This window comes from Coccidioides posadasii, chromosome 1 (genome assembly GCF_018416015.2).
Source record: "Coccidioides posadasii str. Silveira chromosome 1, complete sequence".
Classification (NCBI taxonomy): Eukaryota; Fungi; Ascomycota; class Eurotiomycetes; order Onygenales; family Onygenaceae; genus Coccidioides; species Coccidioides posadasii.
Window position 1 is genome coordinate 6,416,716 of NC_089407.1, and position 26,809 is coordinate 6,443,524.

Sequence of the window (26,809 nt, forward strand, 5' to 3'; positions counted from 1 at the left end):
TCTCCGATACTTTCGAATACCTCAGTCGTGCGAATTGTCGGCAAGCCGTCTCTGCCAAACCAAAATCTTCTGTCACCATGTATGACCCTGCCCGGGATAGCTTTACCACGTCCGACGAATCGCCCTCTCGGAAGACGGGAAGCTCCACAAAATGCTCCCCTTTCCACAGCCAAGGCAATGTGTTGGGCGCGACTGACCTGGACTCAGAGCAAGGAAACGAGCCACATCCGTCAATGCTTTCGAACGCAATCGTGAGTTCTCGGGTTTTTTATTGAGTGACAAAAATATTCATCGTAACAGCACAGCCTTTGCTCTCTTTTATTTTTAATTATTTTATCGTTATTATTTTTACACTTGACATTGAAATTTCTTCTTTCTTTCTTCTTTCTTTTCCCCTTGCAGACCGGGACCCAATCCTCCGAACCAGGGTGGCTATTTGGAGAGTGGAGAGTGGAGATCTGCGCTAACCTGTTGTGAAGGATGCCACAGTGCCAAAGCCGCTTCATCCTATCATGAGTCCTGTTCCCACGACAGTTGAGAATCGTCGCCATACTTCTTCAAAGGTTCAGTCCAACTTACCTTTAGACGCAATGGAATCCTCGAAAATCGAAAATTCCTCATTACCTTCCGAGGACGTTACGGCTGAGCAGAATAGCATCGACCGGAAGGGATCCCAAGTTCACGACGCCGAAACGTCAAAAGATGATCATCAAAACTCGACTCAAGGGTCTGCTTCCCCGATAGGGAAAACTGAAAAGCCAGTAACGGCAGAAAGAGCGTCGCCTGGTGGAGCGCATAGTGATAAGAAGAGAAAGCTAGCTGACGAACCGGCGGAGAACCCAGCATTAGACAAAGACCAGCCTCGTACCAAACGCAAGCGGCTTCAGGAACGCCTTCAGAAGAATCGCAGACGTGGAAAGACTCCTCCGTCAGCTTACTCTCGTAGGGATGACGGTCCTCGAATCCAGCCTGACGCGCGACCACCCAGATCACCATCACCCATAACGCGTTCCCCCTCCCCATCTGCTGCTCCCATACGCCAGCGTAAACGACCAGGTGGCGGAGCACGTATCAATTCTGCAAATATGGAAGCTTTAAAACGAAGACAAGAAGAGAGAGAACGGAAACGAGAAGAGGAAGCACAAAGAGAGCTTCGTGATCGTGGAGTACATGATGTCGTTCGGCAACATTACAACGCCGTTCCTGAACGAGGTCGAGAATGGCGTAAGACTGACAGCAAGATTAAGGGGCTCCGAAGTTTCAATAACTGGATCAAAAGCACAATTATTCAAAAATTCTCTCCCGATGAAGATTTCTTGGCGAGAAATAATGGCAATGGCTGGACTGGAGGGCCTCCAACGGCACCTGACGAGGAGAAGCGATTGATTGTGTTAGACGTGGGGTGTGGCAAAGGAGGTGATCTGGGGAAATGGCAGCAAGCACCTCAACCTGTTGAGCTTTACGTTGGCCTAGACCCCGCAGAAGTATCTATCGATCAGGCTAGAGATCGATACAACGGCATGAGACACGATAGGCGACGACGGAGGGGAAATCCTTTGTATCATGCTGAATTCCACGTAAAGGATTGTTTTGGCGAATCGCTTGGCAACCTATCCATCATCCAGCGTGTTGGGATCGATACCAACATCGGCCCGAATGGGTCTCTAATGAGTTCTCGCTGGGGTGGTGGTGGATTCGACGTCGTCGCGTCGATGTTTACTATGCACTACGCATTCGAAAGCGAAGAAAAAGCTAGACAAATGCTTCAGAACGTCGCTGGTGCACTTAAGAAAGGTGGAAGGTTCCTTGGTGTTGGACCAAATTCAGATGTTCTCAGCGCCAAAGTAGTGGAGTTCCACAAGAAGCGCAAAGAACAGTTGGCTGCCGCTGGGACACAGGAGGCGGACAGCAAGCAGGAAGGGAAATATGCAAGTGAAGTGCTCGAATGGGGAAATAGTATCTACCGTGTGAGATTTCCCCGCGCTACCCCTGAAGATGGAATATTCAGGCCTGCCTTTGGGTGGAAGTACAGCTACTTTATGGAGGAGGCAGTTGAAGAGATTCCGGAGTATGTGGTGCCCTGGGAAGCCTTTCGAGCGTGAGTTTCTTCTCGTCCATTCTTTCAAGTTAAATCTTTTCCCTGCTTACATATTTTCCTATTTCAGCCTGACTCAGGACTACAATCTGGAGCTGCAATATCGCAAACCATTCCTCGATGTTTGGCGGGAGGAAAAGGATGATCCTATACTGGGTCCGCTGAGTGAGCGGATGGGTGTCCGATCAAGAGATGGCACTCTGATGGTCAACGAGGAAGAACTTGAAGCTGCAAGTATGTATATGGCCGCCCTACCTTTCATAACCAACCTCAGGGATATTACGTATACTGACTCTTTAACGATAGGCTTATATCATGCATTCTGCTTCTATAAAGTGTAATATATGCGTGTATCCCTTATGCCACAACGCACCAGTTGCTCTCCTTTTGTACCTATGTAGACGATGTGGGTGAGAATTTTAGGTCTGGAGTATGCTTCCTCCTTAGACAATCTGAATCCTCCAAAGCTAGTCCCCGAATTATGGGCCCGAGAAAGTACTAAAATGAAAATGAACGAGCGCTTGCTATGGCCAAGACCCGGCTGTTCTCCAGTCAAATGTAAATAAGATCGCAAGAAAAGACCCAAAAAAAAGATTATTCTCAGGATATCATGTAAACGCCTGTCGCTTCATTCCTTCGCCGGGTCCTTATCCTCAAGTGTGGAAACTAGAGTCGCATTCTTATGTTCAGCATTCAGAATCGCATTCTCAACTGCGGCTTGCACGTCCATATGGAAGAATGGACGGTTGATGCCATGAACATTAGCAATCCTCCTTGGGATTCGGATCAGCTCTTTCCTTCCAGTGCCTCGGTTGCCGTACGGCTCAATCTCGTCGACGCCGTCAATCTCGGAGCTCTCAGACGCTTTATGCGTTGTGATAGAATCAGCTTCTGCGCCCGAAAGCGCTGCCACGCTAAATATAGGCTTCCAGTGGCCAAGTGATTCTATTGATCCGGAACTTGGATAACCAAAGCCTGCTGCGGACAGTGCACGCTTTGTCCAGCGGTTATTTATACTAGAAAAGTGCCACTCGACGATTTCGGGGGCAGCATAGCGGTCGAGTTGATTTCGAATGTCGATGAGTCCTTGGATTGACGTTACATCGACGTTGTTAACCGCTGAAAAGTCAAGGATGACTGCACGGAGAATTGGGCGATTGTCGTTGATATTGATTTGCTCCCCATTTCGTGGGCCAGGGTCATTCCACGGCCTATCCTGTAAAGAAGGAAAAGAAAGGATTAGTCAGGAACATATATAGAATTTTAATGAATCCAACTTACTCCTATCTTATCATATCTCTCTAGTTGAGTGCGTCGGGTCTCTTTAAAAATATGTGCCGTCAGAGTATCAAGATACCTGGCTTGATTTGGGTAGTTGAATCCTTCGTTGAATCGATAGACAAAAATGCCTGGATAGGGTGATTGTGCATCGATCAAAGGGTTTGAACCGTCTTGATGCTCCATAGGGATGAATGCATCTCTCACGGACCATCCTGGGTCCTCTTTGCACGCATGGCCATCGCCTCTGCGAGGAAAGTTGTCTGGGGTGACACGATAGACGCTCACTCTTCCCAGGAAGTTTCCTTTGGCTTTGGCTGTTCGGAATAAAAGGACTGCGGCCGAGGCGGCAATAGTTGCATAAATGCCGTTCTCAATCTGAGTGAATACAGTTACCAGCACACCAGAAAAAAAGATGATAGCTTCAAGCGGAGAGATTTCCCAGAACTGATAGACAACATTAGGTGGCGTTATCAAATCACCCACAGCATGGATGATCAGTCCGGCTAATGTGCTCATAGGAATGTAGAAAAAAACTGATGTCAGAGCGTATAAAGCCAACAGCACAATGAGTGCAGTGAACACCCCAGCGAGTGGAGTTCGAACACCAGCTTTGGCTTTAATAGCTGTACGTGAGAAAGACCCGGTGGCCGGATAGCCACCTAAAAACGGTCCGAATAAGTTCGTAAATCCAATTGCGACCAGCTCTTGGGAAGGATTAATGACATAGTTGTTAATCCTCCCGAACGACTTAGAGATGGCAATATGTTCTATGATAAGAACGATAATGCTCGCGGGGATATCCGACGCAAAGGATTTAACGAGCCGCTGATCCATATGTGGAACTCCGGCGTGTCGAAACCCTGATTGTGTTAACGTAAGCTGGTGCTCAGTCCATGAAGGGAATGGTTAATCCGTACCTTTCGGGACCGTCCCGAGGATTCTGAACTTGGCTTCTTTTTCGTCCGGAATATTTCTGTTGACTAACCAGCTTATCATCGTATATAGGAGAATAATAAAAGCCATCCTGAGAGTGGATATGAAAAACCACATTTTCCGTCTGTTTGGCTGCCTGTTGGACATGAATCCGCAAAACCATCGAACCCCATACAGTAAGAACAACGCACTCAATCCCAGCGCTGCATCAAGTTGGGAATTCGGGAGATTTTTCAAGGTGTTTATGATTACCTTGTACGCTGCTTCTCTAGTGTTGACGCCACGAATACCCATCATTGCAGGTACCTGGCCCACGGTAATCGATATCGCTGCGCCTGTCATGAAAGACGTAATTGTCACAAGAGGAATGAATTCGACAATCCAGCCACATCTGATTAGGCCGACAAAGAGCAGAAACGCTCCACAGATGACGGATAGGCCCCGAGCAATTTGCTCGGCAGGGATATCGGGGTTAACGTCTTGAACTTTGATGACGACGTTTCCAACAATCGTGGACATGACAGCGACCGCCTACAAAGCTTGTTAGAATATGCCGGGGGAGGGGGAAAGGAAGCTTCGATCACAACTTACCCCAATAGTGATGTCCTTTGACGTCGCAAATATCCAGTAAAACAGGAAACCCACAAAAGACGTGTACAGTCCATATTCTGCAGGTAGTCGAGCCAGAAGGGCATATGCCATCCCTTGCGGGACGACGACAAATCCGACAGTGACACCTGATAACCATTAACAATAGCCACAAAAAGAGAAAAAGCACTATTCCTGCTCACCAGCGATGATGTCTCCGAGCATCCATTGCAAATTGTAGTGGAAGATCCATGACGAGAACGGGAATAGGCTCTTAATGTATCTCTTGGTATCATTGACAGTGGGCCGACGGTCCGAGACCCATTCGGCAACCGTTGGCTCATTCTCGACAAAGGTATCTACAGAAGAGATAGACTTAGCTGCAGAACGAAAGGTATCTTCTGGCTCCTGGCGGTAGTCAACATTGATGCCAAGGATGCCAGCCAGAAACCGGCCAGCTCGATTTGTCGCCATTCTCGAGTTTGGGCTGAACTTGATGGGAGGCCACATAGATACGGCAGACAGCAGCCGGCTTATATATTTCGGGTTTCGGGGTTTGGACGAAGGACTATTGCAAAAAAAGCATTCATACGACAGGCCTCAAATGGTAAACAACACCTCAAGCCAATGATGAATAGTTCCTAACAAGGGGCCCTTCCGGCGGTTGGGATGTCAAAATATCCAAGGGGAATTGTCGACGCAATACCCTGGAACCATGTCGTCAAGGCGCGGCGGGTCTGCGGTGAGGACTCAAAACTGCTTGGCTGCGGACCCGTTTTTGGAATTGGCGAAGCTACACTCGAGAATTGGGAGGCATACTTGGATCCAAGCGGGATGAAGACTGCACCTCCTTTCTATTCTTTTTCTTTTCTTTTTTTCCCCCTCCGGAATTGAAGCAAACGGCACGAAAAACGAAAGACCCGACTGCGAAAACTTGACTGTCGGACAGCACTTTGCATCAAGCCAGAGAAGTAATTCGCCCAGGTGCCCGGGGCGGATGTGGGAGAGGAACCAAACATGGCAGAGAGAGAACGTTATCTGCGGAGTTCAGCACATGCCATTGCCATCGGTCATCCTCGCAACAAGCTCTTATCAAAGCCTATCCCGCAATTTCCTAGCGAGCTGGGAGACTGATTGGCTGTTCAAAAATAGATCTTGTTGTCTGGGCAGGTTAGCCAAGGTCTCCGATGACTGAAGTTGAGAGCCTGATGTCGCAATCGCAAACCTTGATGATGGCAGATCACGATAATAACTGCAACATCCCTGGCTTATTCCCAGGCTTGAACGAGCTGAATAAGTTTAAGCTTAGACCACAAGAAAGATACTGGGCTGCTTGCTCTGTTCTAACATCCAAACAGAACCTTTCAAGCTCGCGGAAAGGGCTTAGTTCCAGCACTGTGGACGGCACAGGAAATGTTTGATGTGTGACCGCCATCTCCGCGTGGCCAATGAAACAGCTGCTTTTGTCGGTGAGCATGGCTCTGCCCACCCCACTGAGCAAATAAACTCTGCATACAGTAACAGCTCCTTCGCACATGGCGTCCATGCACCGGCAGCAGGGTGCTTGTCTGGGGTAGCGAGAAGGTTAAAATAACAACCTTGATGAGATGGATGCCTTAGGTGCCAGCCCGCGCCCGTCTGCAAATGGGCCACGGTCACGTGAGGCTACCTCGCCCAGGGCTGTCCTGAGGTCACCTCTATCTATATGTGGGATAGCCAGGGACCTCCCTTGCTCGCGGCCTACGTCCCTGACACTACGGAGTACTCATCTATGGAATGAAGGCGGCTCTGGACCAGCAGCGTGCTCCCGCATCTAGCTCGGGCAACGAAACCTGACACCCTCTTCTTCGCCTGTTGACAGGTCGCGAAAGGACCAGCTCGTACGGTCCCGGGGAACGAGCTCCGAATATCATACGCATCCCTCCCGTGATTGAGCGCCTCCCCACCGGTGATCGGGCACGACTCAAATTGCCGAGAAGTGGTACCAATCGTTTTGGCTGCCGGAGACACCTTTGGGGTTTGAGGGGATGCTAATCTCGGCACGCAATCTTAAATCCAACTGCGAAGAGAAGAGAAGCCTGTCCTGCAACTGTGACACATTGTAGCTATCCAATAGGAAATCGTCTCGTATACCTGAAAACTACCGACGGACATACGTACTCTGCTGCGAGATTATCGTTTTTGTAACTTGATGGTGGTCTCGCAAGCCTCAGCCTGATAACGGAGGAGAGCGCCAAGAATTGATCTTCGGTTTCTGACTCAGCTTGACCCGTGCGTCATTCAACTCGTTAAACTCGCTAAACTAACTAGCGGTTAGTTGGTTAGCGCGACTGTGCGGCGCGTCGCGTTCGTCGGCACTATTGCGTCGCGCAGCTCGTCGCAAAAGGCGATCCGCGGAGCGGCCAGTCCTTCGAACGAAACATGGCTGCAGCGACCCCCTCACATCGCTCTTCAAGGAGACAGCGTTTGGAGTCCGATATAGGGGCCGAAACACCTTCTGGCGTGGATCAAGCTCTGACGCTTCCTCGCTACCAGCGTCAGTCTCACAAATTGAACGCAGACGCCAAAATAGCCCTCCTGAACCTTGCGCAATCAGAACATTTCCGACACCTCGACCTGCACCTACAGCACCTCGCTTCTGCGCTGGCGAATACGACAGGTGAAATTAATGACCAATTGACCGACGCGAAAGCACGATACGAAAGACAGAAGCGGAAGAGGGGCCAGAAAGAAGGTAGTGAGGATGTGGATGTCGATGGCGACGGAGGTCGCTCGTCAACGCTTGATGATGCTGAGGAGAAACACTTCGCAGATTTGGAACTACGTGTAAATATGACGACTAAGAAGATGGAAGAAAAGGTCAGAGAGTTGGTGGACACAGAAATGAAAGCCGGTACAATAAAGGAGATCCTGGAGAAGATGGGTCACCCACAAGAGGAAGGAAGATCCGGCACACAAAGGGCGCGGGCTCCTAGGACCAGAAGGCGAAGGCTTGAGGATGAGGACGAGGATGGCGACGATGCCGATGTGGATTATAACCCTAGCCGTGAAGAAGATGATGAAGAAGGGGACGAGGTTGTTCCTGCAAGCGAGCTTTATGAGATACGATTAAAGGAGAAAGAGGCAGAGTGGGAGAGCCGGTCGCTAACACAAAGGTATAGCTATTTACCTATGAATGGTGATTGTACCCTGCTAATTATAGACGCAGATACACTACCCACAATACCTATATTGGATTTTACCGCATGCTCCACGATTCCAAGCATCCCGGCGACGATATCCCTCCCTTACCACACCCATCAACTTGGTTTAGTAACATGGAACTCCCAGAGGCCTCGGAGTCATCCATTCGAACGCGGGAAAGCAGGAAGAGTGCCACTGCTCGCCGTCCCGACGACGACATCGCTATCGAGAGTGAACGTGTCTCCATCCGCTGCCCAATAACGTTGCTTCCTTTTAAAGACCCCGTAACAAGCACCAAATGCCCACATAGCTTCGAGCGCGCAGCGATCGAAAGCATGATCAACTGTAGCAGCGAGACCGTGGTCGTACGGGCCCCCGGCTTGAGTCGCGGCAGGCAAAAACTAAAATTTGTAAAATGTCCGGTTTGCTCTGCTCAGTTGCTTCTTCAGGATCTGCGCCAAGATCCTGTCCTCCTGCGGAGAGTTCGACGGGCTATGGAGACCGCAGCCGCAGAGGAAGAGGAAGAAGCTGAAGCTGATACCATGGAAGAGGATGATCAAGATGTGGTGATGCACGATCTGGAGACAAAACGAAGTCAAGTAAGAGTAAAGGTTGAAAGGGCAGAGTCATTAGCCCGGGAGCGGAGTATGATCCCTGGAACCCAGTTTGAGACTGTACAAGATGACGATGGGGAGGAAGAAGAGGATGATGAGGGTTAGCTAAACAGTCAGAGAAATTTTGAAGGTAGATCAAGACATACCATCAATAGCTTCTAGTTGCAGATATTTTGCTTCACTAAACTCGACAGATTTTGTTGCTCCTGTTGAGGCCAACCAACACGAGGATTGAATTCTACAAGTAGAAAGCATAGCGAAAAAGTAACGGACCAAAAGGACAATTGTCAATTTTGCGTGTACTATACATACATAAAAGATCGACTGGCGGGAATGAAACGTTCCGAAATGCAACGCCTTCCTGAATAACGGCTAATAATAGCAACAACGTAAAACAAGATGCAAAATATCCTCCTCATCCAAACACCAGTCAGGCTAATATTCCATTGCCATGAACCCATTGCTCTGCTCCATTTCCCAATGAAAAACAACGCCCTGCTAAACATCCTTAAATACGCAATTCCTCATTTTGTTTGCTGCAGATCTGTATTCTCGCGACGAGAAGAAAAGCTGCTGCTTTCGGAAATTAACAGTTTTGAGGATATATCGCGAAGGAGCAAAAAAGAAACCGGTTTTGGTATCTGCTAAGCTGCGGGGGACTTAAGCAGAAATTCCTGCCAAGACATTTAAGTAGCCCTTCTTGGTCAATTCCGTGAAATCAATAAAGACCGGGTAATCAGCTTTTTGTTCTTCAAGGGCCGGTGCAGTGCTCAGCGACCCCTCTTTGTTTTCAGGTGGAATATTCCCTGCTGATGTCGCAGGAGGTGAACCAGCAAGTCCAGGCTTACCGCCAGCGCCAACGGCCATATCAGCAAGGTGTTGCAGAGAGCGCTGTTCTGTTGCGCCGAGGGGCAGGTGAGAGCCAGTAGACTGTTGATTTTCAGCCCGTTGTCGCAATGGGTTCATTCTGGCTTCAATGAAAAGTTGGATCGTGTTTTCCCAATTCTGGGTCGCAAATATTTTCTCAAATTCACCTGCGGTGGCGGCATGCTTCTCACGGAGGGAAATCACACCCAGTGCCTTCTCGAGAATCTCTTGAACGTCACTTACAAGCTCAGGTATATCCGTGAGCTCCAAAAGAGTGATGACGGCAAGGGCAAGGAAATGGAAGTGAAATGGTGATGATATCGGTGTTGAGTTCTCAGCCTGCTTCTTCATGATTTCAACAATCACCTGTGATGGATAGATCAACTCCGCGGGAACGTAGACGTAGAGATGGCGCTTGAGAAGTAGATGAATGCTCCAATAGATCAGTGGAGAGAAATTTTCGAGAGTATTGACAATGGATGGGTCAGTGTTGGCCAAATCGAGGCGCTCAATATCCCTGATCCGAGTAAGTTGGCCAGTCAAGACTCTCTTCAGCGCGCGAGAAAGACCGTAAGTGGGGTTATTAAATGATTCAGAGAATGTTTCGTAGAGCTCGGCGAAAAGGGTCGAATATCCTAAAATGTAGGCGTTAGGCATTTTTATTACTGAGGATCTTCAGGCCAATACACTCACGGGCAAGCTGCATCGTTGTCAGATTAACAATACTGTTGTCTTCGGGTGTCGCAATTTCATGGTTACCAAAAAAATCAGGGCCAGCAGCGCTTAACATATGCCAGCGAGCTAATATGCCGATTACGATCCAGTTGCGCCTAGCCAGGTTGCCATCCGAGTCCAGATCCTTGTCCTCTTGGTTGCTGATATCCAGCTGGCCCAGCGGTTTGGCGATATAGTAGCCGAGAGAAACGGCCCCTTCCACGAGTGTCCCCTTTGGGATACCGCTCTGTCCACGGAAGTTCAGTCGGCCACGTTGGTCCGCTTCCAGGATCATGAGGATGATGCTATGAAGAAGGACAAAGTTTGCGGCTAGTGGACGCGAGGAAGGATCACCCCGGAACCATTCGTACAATCGGTCCTGGGCCTTCTCAAAGGACGGGATCTCCTGGAACTGGTTTGTAGCACGGAAAGAGCCTGCTCCAGTAACAGCAAGCAACGAGTGAAGAAAAACTTCTTGGATGTGACGGCTCGACTGGCGGAGACGACTACGAAGCCGATCTCTGGAAGCTGGTAGTATGGGAAAGATTGGGTGGATGTGATTGTAATAACTGTCGCTCTGTCAGTATGTTGGGTGCCTCGATAATCCAATAACCGGGAGATAATAGCTTACGCATCAAGAACTTTTTCGTCTATCTCAATAGGTGTCACCTCCTCCGCAGGCTCAAGGCCTGTTGCAACCTGTCCATGAGCCCAGAAGGGTTGTGCAACTCTAGCAGCTCCGTTGTGGGGGGCATATACTTCTAGGCCCGCGATGGCATCAGGATGCACGTCCTTACCTTGTGGCTGCGCTGGCCAGCCACCAACCGATGGCTGACGTGGTCCCTGATTCACCGGCAAGCCCATCATAGTAGGGACAGCCTCTGTCATAGAATAGGTACGCTTCCTCGGAAGAAGATTACTATCCACGGTTGGTGAGAACTCCTGATAACCCCGCACAGTTGGCGATCCTTCTTCATTTAGAGCCTGATAATGTACATCAGGCTGGCTACCGATGCCGGGTTGCATCTGGCTCTCCAGAGTGTTGATGCGGTCAGCCAGTTCTTTGATGTACCTAGCGACCATGAGATTAGTTAAGCGGCATGTGATAATTAGGTGGTAAAGAGTTTTAGTCTTCTGTACCCTTTACTTGGACCTCTTTTCATCGGCACCCTACTGAACTCACAAGTTGAGTTTGTTCGGCGACAGTTTGAGCACATATCTACACCAGCTTCAGATGTGGCATCGCACCGGACCTATGGGCTGTCAGCTGACTACAGTGACGATAAAGACGCTGCAGAAGTACATACTTTCTTACGTCGGCATTCATCGCAGGCGCGAGAGACCTTGGTGCGCTTTCGCCTTGCGCTTTGATCGCCATAGCTGAGATCGTGGTTCGGATCGACTCCAGTCTGTTGATTGGGGGTGAACTGGACCAGGTGCTGTTGGTGCTGGGTTTGCTGGTCCGCGGAATCGCCGCGGTTGACGGCGGAAGGATTGGGGTTTGGTGACCCTAGCACCATTGGCTGAGGCTGCCCAATACCATTGGCAGGATTTTCATTTATGTTTGTCGACGATACCTCGCGAGACAATTCCGCGGTGAGATGTAGCTCGTCTGCAGTCAATTGACGTTGGTTGGTGTAGTAAGACGCGGCGTTCTGGCCGACTTGGGTCGCGTTCGGGGACGGGTACGATGGCGCCTGGGCCATATCACCGTGGTCTCCGGAGGCCATCGTCGCCGATTCAACCTTTATGACACCGGCGCGGTGAGCCTGTGGTGCGATCAGGTTTTGTTCCTGAGGTTCATACTCAGTTGGAACGCGTTCGGACATGACAACAATAGAAAGAAAATGCTTCAAAAAGTCATCTGTACGGGAAGGTCGGAAGATGGGGGGAAGGTGATTTGTAGGGAGAGGAAACCACGAACTTTTCCGAGAACGACGAGCCTCAATCCACAGTGTCAGTGTCGATGCGCGATACCGGTCTTGCTCGAGGGACGAGTATTATTTGGATCGACGATGATCGCATTCCCTGGGGACACGGAGAACGGGTATTGTTTTATGCGGACAACGTTGAAATCGAGGTGAGGTTGCGGAATAATTGAGGTGCCGAGTGGGAGTTGAGCAGATTGTTTGTTGGGTCAGAAGCAGCCGAGAAGGGAAAGGCTCGACTAAGTCACATGATGTCAACAGTCACGTGTTATTGTGAAATCACGTGTAATTTGTGCCGCTGTGATCCCCCCTGGCTGCAACGGGGATATGAATCTTCCTGGAATCCATGATCAGACGGGGGATTTTCCCCAAGGAAAACAAATCGAGTACTCCATGAAATTGGCAGGGGTGGCCATCAGTTGGCGGCATGGAATGCAGCTCTCGATTGGATGGATGTCTGACCTCCTCAAACTCTCCTGTGTCTGATACCCTCTGGTCTAGAGGGCACAGGAACAACTTATGTCAATCTATACAATCTCATTGTCTCCCGCGTGATTATACTACTTGGTGTGCAGCAGATCATCTAGGTTTTATTTGTCATGTGGATATAAACACGGTCCTATTACCGCTGAATTGTGAATTCTATGGAAATCCTTGCTTTTGGTTGAGTGTTTCAGACCTTCACGGCGCTTCAGCGGCACATCTTCGTCCGATGGCTCAGTGTCAGGAACAGGACTTCATATGAAAAGCGTCAACTGTTTCATATCTTCTCCACAGTTTCCATGATTGCATTGAAGGAATAATGAGGGATTATTGCCCCGGGTTGGGCATCGAAAAGAGGCCAGTCACTGCCATTCCTAGTGCCAGGATATTTCCTGAACGGGATTGGTTTCTATTATCCACTTTTATGGGATTCGGAGGCATCTCTTAACAGTTACTGACCAACAAAGACATGCTCTAAATTTACAACCGAAGCCGATGCTCTATTTGTGATGAAGGGGAACGCCTGACAGGTACCAGGCTAAGAAATGCTTAGCCCTACACAATCAAATACCTCTTCCTGTACAGGTCTATTAGCCGGCTATGGGCTTAGAAACATTAGGAAATGAATCCCTTTCATTCGTTGAGTTGACCGTGGTGATGTGTGATATCCGATGTTCACCCACATTACCGCCAGTTGAGGCATCTGCCAACACTCCATTTCACCGCCGTAGAATGCATCGAGAAATATTGATACGATATCAGGAAATTAGGGTGAATGAAGCCCCATGTTTAAATCTTCTGTTGAAAGAAAAGTACCTTGGTGGGCTATTTTAATTCTTGATGATCTCCTCTGGCCATAGTAACCATCTCGACCCTGCTACTGGCGGCGCAACCCAGGTCTCTTCTCAATGCGCACGACTAATTCTACAATTTGACATATTAGTCGTCGGGGTCCGAAAGCGTTAACTTTGACCCGAGTCTTACCCATGCAACTTAATCACCTACTCTTTTTGTTAAAGCCCTATAGGGCGCATTAGAGTTTTTCTCCAAATTGCAAATCTCATCCCTCTTACCCCATGTTTTAGGTTGCGCAGAAAAGACAATGAAGAATGGCGGTAAAGAAGCACGAACGCCGGAAAAAAAAAAAAAAAATGCGCCACGTTGGACCAAAGATGATCGGAGGGAAAGCTTAAGTTAAACCTTTTTTTTCCTGGCCTCATGATCGAGATCGATGAGACGGACAGACGTCTGGATGGGATTAAAGGTTGGAGGAACGGCCTTGATGCCTAGGAACTGACCAATTGAGGGTGCTATATGTTCACAATGGGCTGCTGTTTCGTATCGAACCTTGAAAACAATGGCATTCTTTCCTTTTCCGGTGAACATAACAGCCTGCTTTCCAGTCCACGGAAGCCTGGAGATGAGTTTTGCATATTTTGGGCCGTGCCTCGAGTCCCCAGACCGTGCAAAAACTTAATGTTCTAAACGTTGTCTGTTGCTGGAGTTGTGTTGTGTTGATGTGTATTTATATTTTTCTTTGTCTGCCCAACGGAGCCATCCAAATGCGTCAGCAAAGTTCGGTCTATCTTATCTCAACTTCCAAACTTAAAATCTTTTTGAGTTTCAGCTTCCTGCACCCCCTTATCCAGATAACTACTACGTACTCCGTACAAGTCACTGCAATTGGAGAAAGCGGTCTTAGAGGCGAGATGCTCGGCGTCAACAGCTACAATATGTGGAAGAACCGGCACAAGCTATAACGCCGCTTTAGGAAACACGCTAGAAGGCATCAGAGAATCTTCTATGGAGCTGCTTATGTAAAGATAAATCAGAGGCCGAGCGAACGGGTGGATCCCGATGACGTAGATGGTCAGGCCGGCAGCGGCTTTTCTCTGATGAGCAGAATGCTGGCGTGCGATCGGAGAATTGTTCCATGCTGAACTCTGTGGCTCCTTGGAAAGTAAATCATATACCCTTGAATGGACTTGAGAACGTCAGCACTGAGCCGATCGTAAACTGATATTATTCACCGAACACCCGGAATCAGCAAACTCGAGCAAAGCTTTCCAGTACATGGTTGAGTGGCCCGCCATGTGAAAGGTACGTGTTTATATGTAGTACTACATACATCGCTATCCAGACCGCCATGCTTGTGTGCTACAGCTAGAGATTGCTTTTTGTCCCCATAATACCAATGATCAATGACATCAATACAACTCGCTCCCGAGGAGGGTCGACTACGGATATGCAATTGTCAAATGGCTGTATTCTAGCCGTCGTCCAGCATGTCCAACATGCTGCAGACTTTTGCGTTGATTGCCAATCAAACACTTGATGAATGAGAGCCTGGTGACCAACGCGGGGGTTTAAAGGCTCGAGCATGTCCTTTACAGCTTCATACATGAAGTGCTCTGTAGATCTTGTTGCAGCTAACCTCTCTTAAAATAATAGCGAGTGAATTTTGGTTAAAGATCTTGTGTTAGGGTATTGTTATGCACGGGCTCGCTGCCGGTTCGCCGAACGACATACGTATGTACATACTCCTACTGCCACCACCTTGCAACAGCGTTGGTTCCTGGAAGTTACAGGTAGGAAATGGTACTGGAATACGCACAAGGGTACTCCAGTACGGTATCGTGGCGTGAACTTTGTTCTCGGAGCAGCACAGGTAAAGTTACTCTCCGGGGTACAACGGTGGCATTGTCCCTTTCTACGTGGGGCATTCAGGGTTGCAAGTTCACTTGACGGTGTGGGGAGGTCGAGCCGTGACTCCTAGTCTCTCACCAGAAAGGTGTGTTTCAACCTGTGCATTCCAGCAGTCGAGAGCCGCCACCAACGATGATCTTCCAGCTAACCTGTTGTGAAAAAGTCGGATGATGAGGGGCGAACTGGTGGATTTTGAAAGTCAAAGTCGGTGGGCTTGAGCCCTGGATCACAAGTTGGACGCCCTTCTAATATGGCGTAACAACGGACTGGACTCGGGGGTGAATGGTGCCCTTCGGTGGAGCCCTGTGACTTGGACGAACGCATTTGGTCAAGCGCACATCTGCATGGGCGGCCCCAGCGCTACCAAAAGCAGAGATGCCGGGAAGCCATTCTAGAAAAGAAGACGGCAGACACCGAGATGGAAAAGGGCATCGTGTATTTCCCGTGCTCTGCTGGGGTTGTATTGTCGATAAAAGCTTGCCTGAAAGAATTCAAAGCAATGCCAAGAAGGCTTGGGGTCGCTGCTCTCGAATTCTGGCCTTTTCAGGGGGGCTGCGGAGGGGCGGGCGGCCTCGAAAGAACGCCCAACGCTGTGCCTTGCCCAATAACTCACCAGTAGGAAACGGCCTGGATGACGGCCTGCAAAAAGAAAGCAAAAAATCCAATTCCGACACATCCTGGCGCACGTGCTCTTCTCATGATAAATCGACGTCTTATCTGCGATACAAGTAGATCGATGAGAAGATTTACGTCCATATCTCCATACACAGAGCCAGCGAAGAAGGCCTGGGGAGCCAGGGGGGTGAGGGGGTGCTTTGGTGGCTAGACAAAAGGATGAAGAATCTGCTCGACGAGATCCTGGATGATCTGTGGCCCGCCAAAGTGGTTCTTTGTTGACATTGCGCTGCGATGCTCATTCGTCAAGTCGAACTAGATTTAGAGTGTGTACCTGGCTCCTGGAAGGTTTCGAAACAAAAAGTCTGGATTATATTGTCTAGAGGCGTTCGCGTTGGAGAAGGCGACAAGGAAGAGAGAGAGAGAGAGAGAGAGAAAGAGAGTTTTCTCGGTACCCGCCAGCCATGCTCTGGTACACCCAAACTTGGGCAGCCGATTGGCGTGCTTGGCATCCCGCCTAACTCCATGCGGCTAGACCAGCTAACGCAAACCTTATTATTAGCTAAGAACTCAGATCCCAGCTGCGAGTCAGCAACAACCTTTCTTATTTTAACCTCCCGTCATCCATCTCGCTTCGAATGTCGCCGACAACGCACTGCTCACCGTTGGGATCTCCGCTTCAAAGCTCTTATATGACCTCCTGGACTCGTCGTCCTCTCCTTTTTCTCTCCTCATTCTCCGTCAGTCCCCTCCTGCACCCGTTTCTTGGTCACTCGTCTCCTTTGTTCGAGCCCAAACCGCCTGAAGTACCGATGGTTCCTCCTTTATAGCCCCTCCTCGATCCCGCTTCGTCCTGAAGCTTTGCTCCCCGCTCGATTCTCCCCCGCCATCCGGTGTCTACATAAGGGAGCGTTACCATCATGGTTCTTGAACGACGAACGTTGTGAATTGCCTTTCCGTTTTCGTCTCATCTGGCTGCCCGCTATCTGCCTCGCTTCGCCTCACGTGCAGCCACCACCCCTGCTCCAGCCACCACCACGATCTTTCGTCCAAATCAACCTTGACGTGCAGAAACTTCGGAGATGTTGATAAATGGCGAGAAGTATGCTTGCGATGCGTGTATCCGCGGGCATCGTGTAAGCAGCTGCCAGCATCATGGTAGGCCTTTCACCCGTACCTGCTCCATGCCCACGTCCCCTGCGAAGTCTGTGAAGCCCAACAGTTAACCCTATTCCTCAGACCGGCCGTTAAGCCACATCAATAGAAAAGGTCGACCCGTGTCTCAATGCCCACACTGTCGCGGTCTACGCAAAAGTCGAACAAGTCATGTTAGCTGTCAATGTGGCGAGAAGCCGCATAGCAAAGGTGACTGCAAGAATGGGGTAGAAAAAGGTAAGCGTGCTAACTTGGCTTGTAGGATCTAGATTGCTCTCTAACCACTGGATGTAGGAAGCCGCAAGCAGTGCTGTTGTGGCCATGGTAGCCGGTGTATTTGCGCCGCCAAACGGGATTCCAACTTGGCCACCGTCCCAGAAGTTGGCCCTGCCCCAAACCAAAAGTCAACCTTTCAGACCAAACAAGTGCATATTTCCGGGGCCAAGATCGACCCTACAACTGTGTCGCATCGCACTAAAGTGAAGCATAATAATACCAGCAAGCGTGCCCATCCGTATCCAATGCCCCGATCGCACACAATACATTCTGTATCGGAGCTTGCCCGTCACTCCGCTGAAACCCTCCCCTTGCCAGAGGATATGACAATATCACGGAGTGTAGCGGCTCATCAGGATTCTATCACAAGCGCACCCCGTCATCCCCGACGTGCTAGGTCCGAGCATGGTTCCCCGGTCCTTGGTCTCACCCGGCTTGATACACAGGATCCTCCATTCGATATTCCGTACTCCACGTTCGATCAAGGAAGCTTGCCATCCCCAGCCTTTGATTATCCGCAGCAATGGGCAGGACTATATTATCCGGACGCCGACATTACACTCGAAGCCGCAAGTCTTGGGCCACCATCTGTTGACTGGTCTACGTTTGACCTTGCGTACGGATCGGACGCACTCACGGCCACCTACAGCCAACCTCCATCATACGCAAGTTTCGACCATACCAACTTCAGCCACCCAGAGTTATCCAGATCATCATCTCACGATACCTCCGATCCTGAGGAGTTTGCCCCAAGGGGCCTTCCAATGCAAACTGCCAAACCGGATTATCCTGAGATTCGTACTATTAGTGACGGTTCAGAAGCGGAAGCCTATCACCTTAGCGCCTCCCCATCGCATCTAGACATGCCCCAATCTCACATCTTAGACCCGAATCGCCTGGGTTCCCTGGACATGGACATGTATTGGCAACGAGTAAGCGAGGGCTTAAGTCAACCATCTCCGCTGGCAAACATTCCTTTGGGTCCAGAATTGCCAAACTACTCCCTGCCGCAGACATACCCAGCGCAGCAGACATCAGTGCCAATTGACAGCACCATTCCACTTGATGCTGCTTCTGTCTTTACAAGTGCCGGGACTAGTGATCCTATTTGGATACCCAGTGCATCTCCTTTCCCACCTGTCCTCTCACCTGTCTCGATGGAAGCAGGTCGGATAGTGGACCAAGCCCAATGGCAGACCTAGAACCCCAGGAACCACAGCTCATTTGGAAGAATTATCCCGAGTACCGTATCATCCAGCGGCGCCCAAACGATTATGATTATAGATTATTTTATTTTCCACGGCTGTTATATTTTGTTATACCTGCAACATCTCTTTACTACATACGTGAGAATATCCGTATCTGGTGAGCAGGAGTGTTGTCATGCGCCACGGAGTACCAGTACATATTGATCCAGATCTCAGGGTATCAAGAAAGCCACATATGTAACGTTTGTTTATAGATAAGATGGGTGGAATCGGTCCTTTTTTGCCAAATTCGACTTTTGGAATACGTCTATAGAGTTTGATGTTTGATGTTTATGATGTTATATACCTTGTTGAAATATATGAATATAAATCATTTCTTAATTATTCTTTGCGAAAATCAAAAATGTTGGAGATATTGGACACCTCTCGATAGGCCCAGAGGCCACCGCACGATGAGATGTTTCCCTATGATTGCAATCTCATTGTCGAGACACGTGTCTTTAGTGACATTTACTCTACAGTGGCCGCAGGTATTACGAGAACCGAAGAAGAAAGTCTCATAATAGTACATACATACCGAAGGTGAAATCCACATGTACAAACACAAAAAGACCTATGAATCCCATCTGAATTCTAATCGAAGGTGATAAAGCAGTCTTGTCTTTATAGGGGAATAAAACGACCACCCAGGGAAACTAGCTGTTTAAAACATAGATAAAAAGAATTACCATAAAACATGACATGTTTAACATGGGAGATTTCCCAACAGTTTAAGCGGTCTTCTTCCAAGCAGACCAGGCTCCTATCAGACTGCTGATCGTTCCAGCAATGCCCACAATGCCATCATCGAGATTGGCATACCCGAGTGTCGATGTGGGGATAGTCAAATCGCAGATATCGGAGACCAGTTGGGTCGTTACGGCGGCACGTTCACTAGATGGAAACACCAAACAGTTAGAAAATAAAAGTGATACGCACATACACATAGTTCTAGCCCAAAAAAGCAAGAGGAAAATATCTGGCGCCACTAACCGTTCAATCTTCTTTCCTTCCAGCGCCCCCTCGCCATCCTGCTTGTTGACAGTCCTCTCCAAATCTCTCAGTCTCCACATCGAATAGATACCCGCGATCGCAGAGCACAGCAATCCAGCCATCCACGCCTTGAGCGCCTGGCTCTGCAACTTCTTCACCGTGCTCAGTTTCCGAATGCCCGCAGCATCGAGGTAGGTGACCATGTCGTACGACAGGTACACTGCATATCCCAACTGCCGACCGACGGCGAGGTATTTCAGCACCGGATCGGCTGCGGCGGAGACGGCACTGGAACCACCCGCAGGGGCAGTTTTCGAATCGAGTGCGACGGCGGCGGCCTTGAAATGTTCGACGTTCTTGCCGACGCGCAGCAGTTTACGGGTGAGGGCGAACTGCTTCTTGATAGCTTCGAAGGGAGAGATGCTGGCTTGAGAGTAGTTGGTGCGGTAGAGGTACCAGGCGAGGAAGCGGGAGAGGTATTGGAGGGTCCGCAGGACCTTGTCGCGGCCGACTGTGGTGGGGTGGAATGTTAGTATGGGGAGGTGGAGAGACGGGGAATTTCTTGGGATATAGTGCGGGAGCGATTACCGGTCGTGGCGACAAATCTCAAGTAATGAGCGACGGTGGGGTGGTAAGCCAGCGCAACAGCGACCATTTTGACGGTGTGTTAGAGCGTTTTACTCCCTCTCTTGTCCAGGAATAACGATCGGGTTGGAGGAAAGGAGTCGTTCTGCAACTCTTGGTGGAACGGACACGTTAAATAGCTCAGCTTGTGATTCGCTCGGTCGCCAAACGTCGGGAGGATGATCGTCGACCTCGTTAACTTCGGGACCCAAACAGATGGGAAGGTCGAGGAAAATCACCAGTGATATACTAGATAATTGAAGACGGAAGAAGAAGGAAAAAAACAACCCCCGGTCGATATCTTTGAGGATCGCTAACGATCCGAAGCAGTCGTCCCGTCGCCTCTACTTCAGGAGAGCAGGCACGTGATAAATAACCTCGGCACTCCGCCTCGGTATTCACTTGCAGCTTCAGGGCGGCGAGGGCGCGACACCCGGAATGAATGCCTTTTGGGATTGTTGGAACGCGAGTATCTCCTATGGCCTCTATGTGATTAGGCTGCTTCACTGTGGCTTTTACAGTAAATATTCGACATTGTCGCATCTACTAACTTGCATGTTTTAAAGAGAACGCATTCCACTAACTCGTAGCTGATTCGAATGCCGAAGAAGGCCGTTAACTAAGTGAAATTTGGGGTGGATATTTAACTATACCGACAGCTTAACCAGATATTTTCCACTACTTCACCTGGAAGATTTGTCGTCAAACCCCGCGCTCAATATGTCACTTCTTGACTAAGCTTTCTCCTCGGTCCTTTCTTGCTTCTTGTTGCCCATAGTGCTCGTATCATACCCATTCTCTTCGAGATATCTCCTGAACCGGATGTCTTCATACGTGATTGTGTCCTGCACCGCAGGGATAATGTTAGCGGATGCATCAGACAACATCATACGAAGGACTGGAGAAATCTTAAACGGGGAATCCCCTTACCTGTCCAATGTGGGGTAGTAAAAAGGCCGACAGCGCTGCGCTAAACAAGCAGAGCGCACTAGAAACGAAGAACGGATCTTGCCCAGCGCGAATTTCGTTTGGTGCATTATTTTGAATGATAGGAAAGACATATGTCCCCACGAACGCCCCAACTTTACCCAAGGCGGCCGCAATTCCATAATACTGACCTCGAATGGCGGTTGCACTGCTTTTGGAAGCCACCAGGCCAATGTTATCTCCAGGACCAAGTTCTCCACACGACAGGAAGAGTCTAGGACCGGAGTTTTACTGTCAGTGCTAGTCTCCCTATGAATAGATCATTCCGGCAGAACAATTCTTACCCGTAAACGACAACAAACGCGGCTACATTCTCAGACGTAGCAAGCCACTTATAGCACCCAGCCATGATGAACCCGATGACACCCTGAGAAGCAACACCCAGAGCCAGGCAGTACCGTGGACCGATCCAGTCACTTACCCATGCTCCCAACGCTGAGCCCGGAATGTAGAAAACATTGATGACTGTGTTCCAGCCAAAAGCTTTCCACATCGGAGCAGTGTCAGCAAGGACAATCTTCAACCAAACCGATGAGTAGATTCCGAACGAATATGCCGAGAAGTCGTAAATGAACCAGATCAAGGAGACAAGGGACTACTCGATCAGTGAGTTATTAGGGCCGGTTATAGGAGTCCTATGGATTATCTGCTTACAAGTCTCCACCAGTAGAACCTACGGCAAAGTCAGCGGCAGATTATTCATAATAGGAAAAATAGGGACTGTGGTTTGCTCTGCAAAGGCCGCGAGGGGGGATTGGCATACTTGGCAATCAGCCAAATAGGATATTTGTGCATCCTTTCTCGGTTGAACTCTTCGGGCTCCTTCAATTTCAATCGCAGATAGAACAAGCTCAAAGGCGGAATCACACCCAGACCCAACATCACGCGCCATGCAGCCCGCAGATGGTTTTCGGTGAAGATAAGAACAAGAATCATGGGCACAAAAGCTGACACGACGAATCCAAAATCGATCTGAAAGTTGGTAAACATGATAAACCAACGATTGCGGTGACCCCTTTTGAGCTCTCCAGAACTCTCCGCGGCGGCGACGCTACCTGCCGGGTACTCCCCGCCGATGCCCACGCCCAGGAAGAAGCGGTATGCCGTGAGGGCTGCGAAGAGTCCAGACTGGCTTCCTCCGGCGCCATAGGATCCGGCTGAGAGGGCGGCAAAAACGATAAGAAGAACGGTGGAGATCATAAGCGACCATTTTCGAGAATAATGGTCGCTCAGATACCCGAAAATGAGCTGACCGACGACTGTCCCGGCGAAAGCGATGGACGGAACATTTTTGACCGCTGTCGAGTTCGCATAGGCCTCCGGATATAGCGTTCTAAGAACGGTGTTTACAGACCCGATAATCTGTACGCGTGTTTAACAATATATCCTTCTCACTCGCCAAAAAAAAAAAAAAAAAAAAAAAAAGAAAAAAGAGATTGCTGTATATAATATTTTGAAAAGAGCTGCTTACGTTGTTCAGGTACCCATCAGAGAAGAGACCGGCACCACAGGCGATGATTGGCCAACTGCGCTCCCAGCGTGACTTGCCTGTGTTTTCGAGTTCCTGTATTCGTTCCTCTGTTTTTGAAGGTGTGTTTCCTTCAGGCTTTGAAGGCCGAGGGCTCAATATTGCATCGTTGGTGGTAGCCATGACCAATCACGACGTGTTCTGAAGGTGCCAGGTACCACAGAAAAAGAGAGTGCTGTATATCTCTCGTTGAGCCAGAGGAGGGTAGCAGAGATGGAGAGATGGATAGAGAGGGGTGGGGGAGAGAAAGACAGAGAGATAGTTGAGGGATGAAAAGGAGAAAGAAGAAGGAAGCGTTCTCCAACAGCTCACCGTTATACTCCCCGTGGAGCATGGCCTGATAAGCTTGATAGTCCGAAACATGTATTAACTACTCCGTACCCTGAGGGGAAAAAAAGATAAAAAAGTAAAAAATAAAAAGTAAAAAGCAAAAGGAAAAAGAACCTGGAATCATGGAGAAAAGGGCTTTAGGTCAGCTCCGGGGTGAGGAGGATGGTTTACTGGCTAGCTTGAACTCTCCCAACCAAGAGCCTACATCCGATAGCCTGTGGCGTTGATCTTCCACATCTTATGATCAAGTCTCCTCCGTACTCCGTACAGTACTCCCTAAAAGTGAGTTTAAACGAACAAGAACGCATTGTTTCAGCTCTCCATATCCATGCAGCGCTGTCATTGGGCGGCTCGACTGAATGGACCAGGAACATGGATTGGAGTGGCTTGCAGAGTCTGGTAGCTCGTTAACTTGATCTGAGGTTTCTCGGCACGGACACGGACCCCAGTCCGAGAAAGAATTTCATCATCGTAGATCGATCACCTGCAGCGACAAGGCAGGGAGGGTTTAAAGAAGACCCAAACGCCTCTTATCGAGGGCCCATGGTTGTATACTGATCCTCCGCATCAACACAGCGGGGATTGGGGGGAAAGTTGTTGAGTGGTATTTAGGTTCGGCTTCCCATGAGCGGACGGCCCTCAGGTTGATGGGCCGGAGTCTTCCGAGACGGTTCCCAAAACACCGCTTGTCCGGATACGGGTAGGGAACGATCGTGTGAGATGCCCCACCACCAAGCCTTTGAGGAGGCGAGGAGTGACGGTCATGGCCCCGATCGCAAAATATCATCGCAGCTGAGGATGTGTTGTTCTGTTAAGCAGGGGCGGGTTGCCAAGGGTGCCCGCTTTCAGGCCTGAGGAGCAGTTAAGCATCGCGGGGCCCGGGCTTGGTACGGGCTAGTCCGTTAAGGTCAGCCAAACTCAGACATGCCTAGCCCGGAACCATTCCCGATCACGATTTTTCGTTGCTTTCCCGACCGACTATCGGGGCTCAACCAAACACTTGGCTTTGAGAAATCAAGATTATTAAGAAACCGAGTAAAAAGAAAGAAGGGCGAAGAAAGGCATTAGCAATAATTAGTACCACTTTCGCGGAGTACGGAGTGAGTATGAGTTGCTCGAGTTACGGAGGATTGAGCAGAGAACTGCGCTGCGTGCCCATAATGGCAATGTGTTTCCATTTACTTGTTACGGAGGTGTGGAACAAAAGTTCCCGGAAACTCTATTTTGTTACAACGTATTGCAGTTACCTGCTGCCCCACCAAATTTTGGTGGGGCAGCAGGTATCTCCTATTATTCAACAAACAGCCTGGCTCCCACCTTTTTCCAAATCTCTCCAAATTCAAAACATCAAATCTGCCCACCATGCCTTCCAGAGAAATCTCTCTCCATGATAAGCTTGTTACGCGAATTCAAGCTCTTGCTTTGATCTCTTATGGAATTTCTATCTTAGATGTTTCTCATACCCTCCAGATTCCTCCTTCTACCCTCTATGACATTCAAAAGCGAGCAAAAGACTGTGGCTTTGATCCCAAGAATGACCCTTGAATTTCTCTTAGTTATGTGGAAGATGCTCCTAGATCAGGCCGGCCAAAGGAAATAAGCACCAAAGAAGCTGGAATCATTGCCTCTGTGACTAAGAGCTGCTCAGAAAGGGAGAAATCTACTGAGATTCTGGCATTTGAAGCTGGTATATCCCATTCAAGTGTTTTGCAAATTCTTAAGAAACATGGCTTTGTTATTGCCAAACCAACTTGGAAACCAGGTCTAACTGAATCTGCAAGGAAAAAAAGGCTCAGATTCTGCCTTGCCCATAAGAACTGGACCCTAGAGGACTGGAAAAATGTTGTCTGGACTGATGAAACTTCTGTGGTTCTTGGGCATAGAAGAGGAGCAGTTCATGTATGGAGAAGATCCTCAGAAGCTTATGATCCTACCTGTATACACCAGTGATGGAAGAAGTCCTCAGATTTCATGTTTTGGGGCTGCTTTACATACAAGAAGAAGGGACCCTGTGTTACGAACGTAGACCTAGACCAACCAAGCATCGGACGACGTCGGATGTTCAGGGGTATTCACGTGACCCCAACGCTGAACGTATAAGGATCACACGATTCGCATGGATCGTGGGAACCCCAGCGTTCAGTCTCCGAGTGAGGGGACCCCTACGTTTTACGCACGACTCCCTCCCACCAGTTGCGGGCATCGTACCTACTTAGCTCTTTCGTATCCCTAATCCTGGGAAAACCTACGTGACATACGACCGGTTCCCCTAACATTCTGAACGCTCCGACATACGATTGCCTAAGTCGGTACGATGCCACCAAGACCCACGAGACGAACCACAACAACACCCCACGTTGCGGACCCGACAGAGGTAGACACCAACGTGGAGGAGATGAACATTGATGAAGGTGCTGGTAGCAGTGGAGCCACCACCAGCGAGACACCAGCAGACGATACGGGCAACGGAGGTACACCCCTCAATACATTGGACGAAACCCGAAGGGAGGAGACCTTTGAAGAAAAGAAGGCACGTCTGCAAAAGAATCTAGCAGACATACGTGAACAAAACGAGATCCGCAGGCTGCAGAAGCAGATAGAATACGAACAGAGAATAGCGAACGACGATTTCCCTTTAGAGTTCCCCTTACGCACAAGACCGATAGAGGAGTCAGACGATTTCGACGATGTGAAGCCACCAAAAGCACCTTACTACCATGGCAAATCACTTGGCGAGTGCAAATTGTGGTTAGCTTCAATGAGACAGCAGTTTCGCCTGAGGAAATCATTACGAAAGGCACCAGATGTGGTCAGGATTGATTGGGCGTCCAGCCATTTTCGTGACAAACCCCAGATGCATTGGCAGATGTTGGGAATAGAGGGAGAACAACTACCCACGTCATGGAACGAATTCGAGATGTGGTGTAAGAACGACGTTGAACCCGAGATAACTCGTAGTCGAGGCACGATGCAGCATTATCATGACGCCGTCCAACGAGAGAACCAACCCATACCCTCGTTTTTCACGTACATTGCCGAACTCGAACAGGACCTGGACAGTTTACCAGATGAATCCTTTCGTGTACCCTTCCTACGGACGAAGCTCAGACCAATCATCCGGGCTGAACTGGATAAACTGCAACACCAACCAAAAACGGTTGCGGAATTACGAGAACAAGCGACGCTCATTGAGTCCATCCTAGGAAAGAAGAAGCAAAGTCAGTGGGACAAGGACCAAAATGAGAAGAAACGGAAAATCTCAACCTCTCAAGGGAAAGGTGCGTCCCAACAAGACAACGAAGGAGGTTATCCACGAACGAAGAAGACGCCGGTGAAACCACTTCCAAAAATGTCGGAAGAGGAACACAAACGACGAATGGATGAAGGGCTCTGCCTAAGATGTGGCCAACCAGGCCATAGGGCAAAGTTCTGTACAAACGGCTCCAACAAGTCCCAGCGGACAGACGAAAAGGACGAGGATCGGGCAAAGGCTAGGGCCGCAAAGCCCATGCAAGACCCAGGTCAAACATTAGAAAGACGGGGTGTTAACCCAATAGAGAAGGCAAGCAGGCGCAGTATGTGCCTGTCGGCCACACTGACTACACTGTCAGGTGGTCTTACGGAGCAAGCTGCACTGTTGGACTCAGGTACCACAGTGGACA

General features: G+C 49.3%; 9 protein-coding genes across 9 annotated transcripts; 4 read left to right on the plus strand and 5 right to left on the minus strand.

Moving 5' to 3' along the window:
* Positions 1 to 77: 77 nt before the first annotated feature.
* ABD1_1 (mRNA cap guanine-N7 methyltransferase) lies at positions 78 to 477 on the plus strand (the record flags this gene model as incomplete). The annotated part of the gene is made up of 2 exons (XM_066123665.1): positions 78 to 251; positions 403 to 477. 2 exons carry the CDS (start codon positions 78 to 80, stop codon positions 475 to 477), a joined length of 249 nt encoding a protein of 82 aa, XP_065979740.1.
* On the plus strand, positions 386 to 2,668 carry ABD1_2 (mRNA cap guanine-N7 methyltransferase). Its single transcript, XM_066123666.1, has 3 exons — positions 386 to 2,098; positions 2,166 to 2,329; positions 2,402 to 2,668. The coding sequence occupies exons 1-3, from the start codon at positions 513 to 515 to the stop codon at positions 2,434 to 2,436; spliced, it is 1,785 nt and encodes a 594-aa protein (XP_065979741.1). The 5' UTR covers positions 386 to 512; the 3' UTR covers positions 2,437 to 2,668.
* Positions 2,669 to 2,723: 55 nt separating this feature from the next.
* SUL2_1 (Sulfate permease 2) lies at positions 2,724 to 5,880 on the minus strand (the record flags this gene model as incomplete). Its single annotated transcript, XM_003065856.2, has 5 exons — positions 5,101 to 5,880; positions 4,901 to 5,046; positions 4,294 to 4,840; positions 3,377 to 4,236; positions 2,724 to 3,311 (listed from the first exon to the last, which is right to left on the minus strand). The coding sequence occupies exons 1-5, from the start codon at positions 5,405 to 5,407 to the stop codon at positions 2,724 to 2,726; spliced, it is 2,448 nt and encodes an 815-aa protein (XP_003065902.1). The 5' UTR covers positions 5,408 to 5,880.
* A 1,425-nt stretch (positions 5,881 to 7,305) lies between these two features.
* On the plus strand, positions 7,306 to 8,844 carry D8B26_001900 (uncharacterized protein). The gene is made up of 2 exons (XM_003065857.2): positions 7,306 to 8,052; positions 8,106 to 8,844. The coding sequence occupies exons 1-2, from the start codon at positions 7,319 to 7,321 to the stop codon at positions 8,797 to 8,799; spliced, it is 1,428 nt and encodes a 475-aa protein (XP_003065903.1). The 5' UTR covers positions 7,306 to 7,318; the 3' UTR covers positions 8,800 to 8,844.
* Positions 8,845 to 8,961: 117 nt separating this feature from the next.
* Positions 8,962 to 12,104, minus strand: RGT1 (Glucose-responsive transcription factor; the record flags this gene model as incomplete). Its single annotated transcript, XM_003065858.2, has 5 exons — positions 8,962 to 10,196; positions 10,255 to 10,844; positions 10,907 to 11,347; positions 11,416 to 11,528; positions 11,583 to 12,104. The coding sequence occupies 5 exons, from the start codon at positions 12,102 to 12,104 to the stop codon at positions 9,355 to 9,357; spliced, it is 2,508 nt and encodes an 835-aa protein (XP_003065904.2). The 3' UTR covers positions 8,962 to 9,354.
* Positions 12,105 to 16,647: 4,543 nt separating this feature from the next.
* D8B26_001902 (uncharacterized protein) lies at positions 16,648 to 18,996 on the plus strand. Its single transcript, XM_003065859.2, has 3 exons — positions 16,648 to 17,165; positions 17,247 to 17,399; positions 17,457 to 18,996. The coding sequence occupies exons 1-3, from the start codon at positions 17,090 to 17,092 to the stop codon at positions 18,638 to 18,640; spliced, it is 1,413 nt and encodes a 470-aa protein (XP_003065905.1). The 5' UTR covers positions 16,648 to 17,089; the 3' UTR covers positions 18,641 to 18,996.
* A 183-nt stretch (positions 18,997 to 19,179) lies between these two features.
* Positions 19,180 to 20,469, minus strand: PEX11 (Peroxisomal membrane protein PMP27). Its single transcript, XM_003065860.2, has 3 exons — positions 20,267 to 20,469; positions 19,679 to 20,189; positions 19,180 to 19,579 (listed from the first exon to the last, which is right to left on the minus strand). The coding sequence occupies exons 1-3, from the start codon at positions 20,331 to 20,333 to the stop codon at positions 19,417 to 19,419; spliced, it is 741 nt and encodes a 246-aa protein (XP_003065906.1). The 5' UTR covers positions 20,334 to 20,469; the 3' UTR covers positions 19,180 to 19,416.
* Positions 20,470 to 21,036: 567 nt separating this feature from the next.
* On the minus strand, positions 21,037 to 21,782 carry D8B26_001904 (uncharacterized protein; the record flags this gene model as incomplete). Its single annotated transcript, XM_003065861.2, has 3 exons — positions 21,037 to 21,147; positions 21,233 to 21,503; positions 21,574 to 21,782. The coding sequence occupies 3 exons, from the start codon at positions 21,780 to 21,782 to the stop codon at positions 21,037 to 21,039; spliced, it is 591 nt and encodes a 196-aa protein (XP_003065907.2).
* Positions 21,783 to 21,931: 149 nt separating this feature from the next.
* On the minus strand, positions 21,932 to 22,940 carry D8B26_001905 (uncharacterized protein; the record flags this gene model as incomplete). Its single annotated transcript, XM_066123667.1, has 3 exons — positions 21,932 to 21,962; positions 22,053 to 22,651; positions 22,761 to 22,940. The coding sequence occupies 3 exons, from the start codon at positions 22,938 to 22,940 to the stop codon at positions 21,932 to 21,934; spliced, it is 810 nt and encodes a 269-aa protein (XP_065979742.1).
* Positions 22,941 to 26,809: the final 3,869 nt, after the last annotated feature.

What these genes read in the sequence shown, in the direction of transcription:
- ABD1_2 (XM_066123666.1), top strand. Translation starts at nt 513, where the DNA reads ATGAGTCCTGTTCCCACGACAGTTGAGAATCGTCGCCATACTTCTTCA. An exon ending in CCCTGGGAAGCCTTTCGAGC is followed by an intron (nt 2,099 to 2,165) that starts GTGAGTTTCTTC and finishes TTCCTATTTCAG; the next exon opens with CCTGACTCAGGACTACAATC. An exon ending in GGAAGAACTTGAAGCTGCAA is followed by an intron (nt 2,330 to 2,401) that starts GTATGTATATGG and finishes CTTTAACGATAG; the next exon opens with GCTTATATCATGCATTCTGC.
- D8B26_001900 (XM_003065857.2), top strand. Translation starts at nt 7,319, where the DNA reads ATGGCTGCAGCGACCCCCTCACATCGCTCTTCAAGGAGACAGCGTTTG. An exon ending in AGCCGGTCGCTAACACAAAG is followed by an intron (nt 8,053 to 8,105) that starts GTATAGCTATTT and finishes TTATAGACGCAG; the next exon opens with ATACACTACCCACAATACCT.
- D8B26_001902 (XM_003065859.2), top strand. Translation starts at nt 17,090, where the DNA reads ATGTTGATAAATGGCGAGAAGTATGCTTGCGATGCGTGTATCCGCGGG. An exon ending in AAGCAGCTGCCAGCATCATG is followed by an intron (nt 17,166 to 17,246) that starts GTAGGCCTTTCA and finishes CCTATTCCTCAG; the next exon opens with ACCGGCCGTTAAGCCACATC. An exon ending in CAAGAATGGGGTAGAAAAAG is followed by an intron (nt 17,400 to 17,456) that starts GTAAGCGTGCTA and finishes CACTGGATGTAG; the next exon opens with GAAGCCGCAAGCAGTGCTGT.
- PEX11 (XM_003065860.2), bottom strand. Translation starts at nt 20,333, where the DNA reads ATGGTCGCTGTTGCGCTGGCTTACCACCCCACCGTCGCTCATTACTTG. An exon ending in GAGATTTGTCGCCACGACCG is followed by an intron (nt 20,190 to 20,266) that starts GTAATCGCTCCC and finishes ACCCCACCACAG; the next exon opens with TCGGCCGCGACAAGGTCCTG. An exon ending in GAAGGAAAGAAGATTGAACG is followed by an intron (nt 19,580 to 19,678) that starts GTTAGTGGCGCC and finishes GTTTCCATCTAG; the next exon opens with TGAACGTGCCGCCGTAACGA.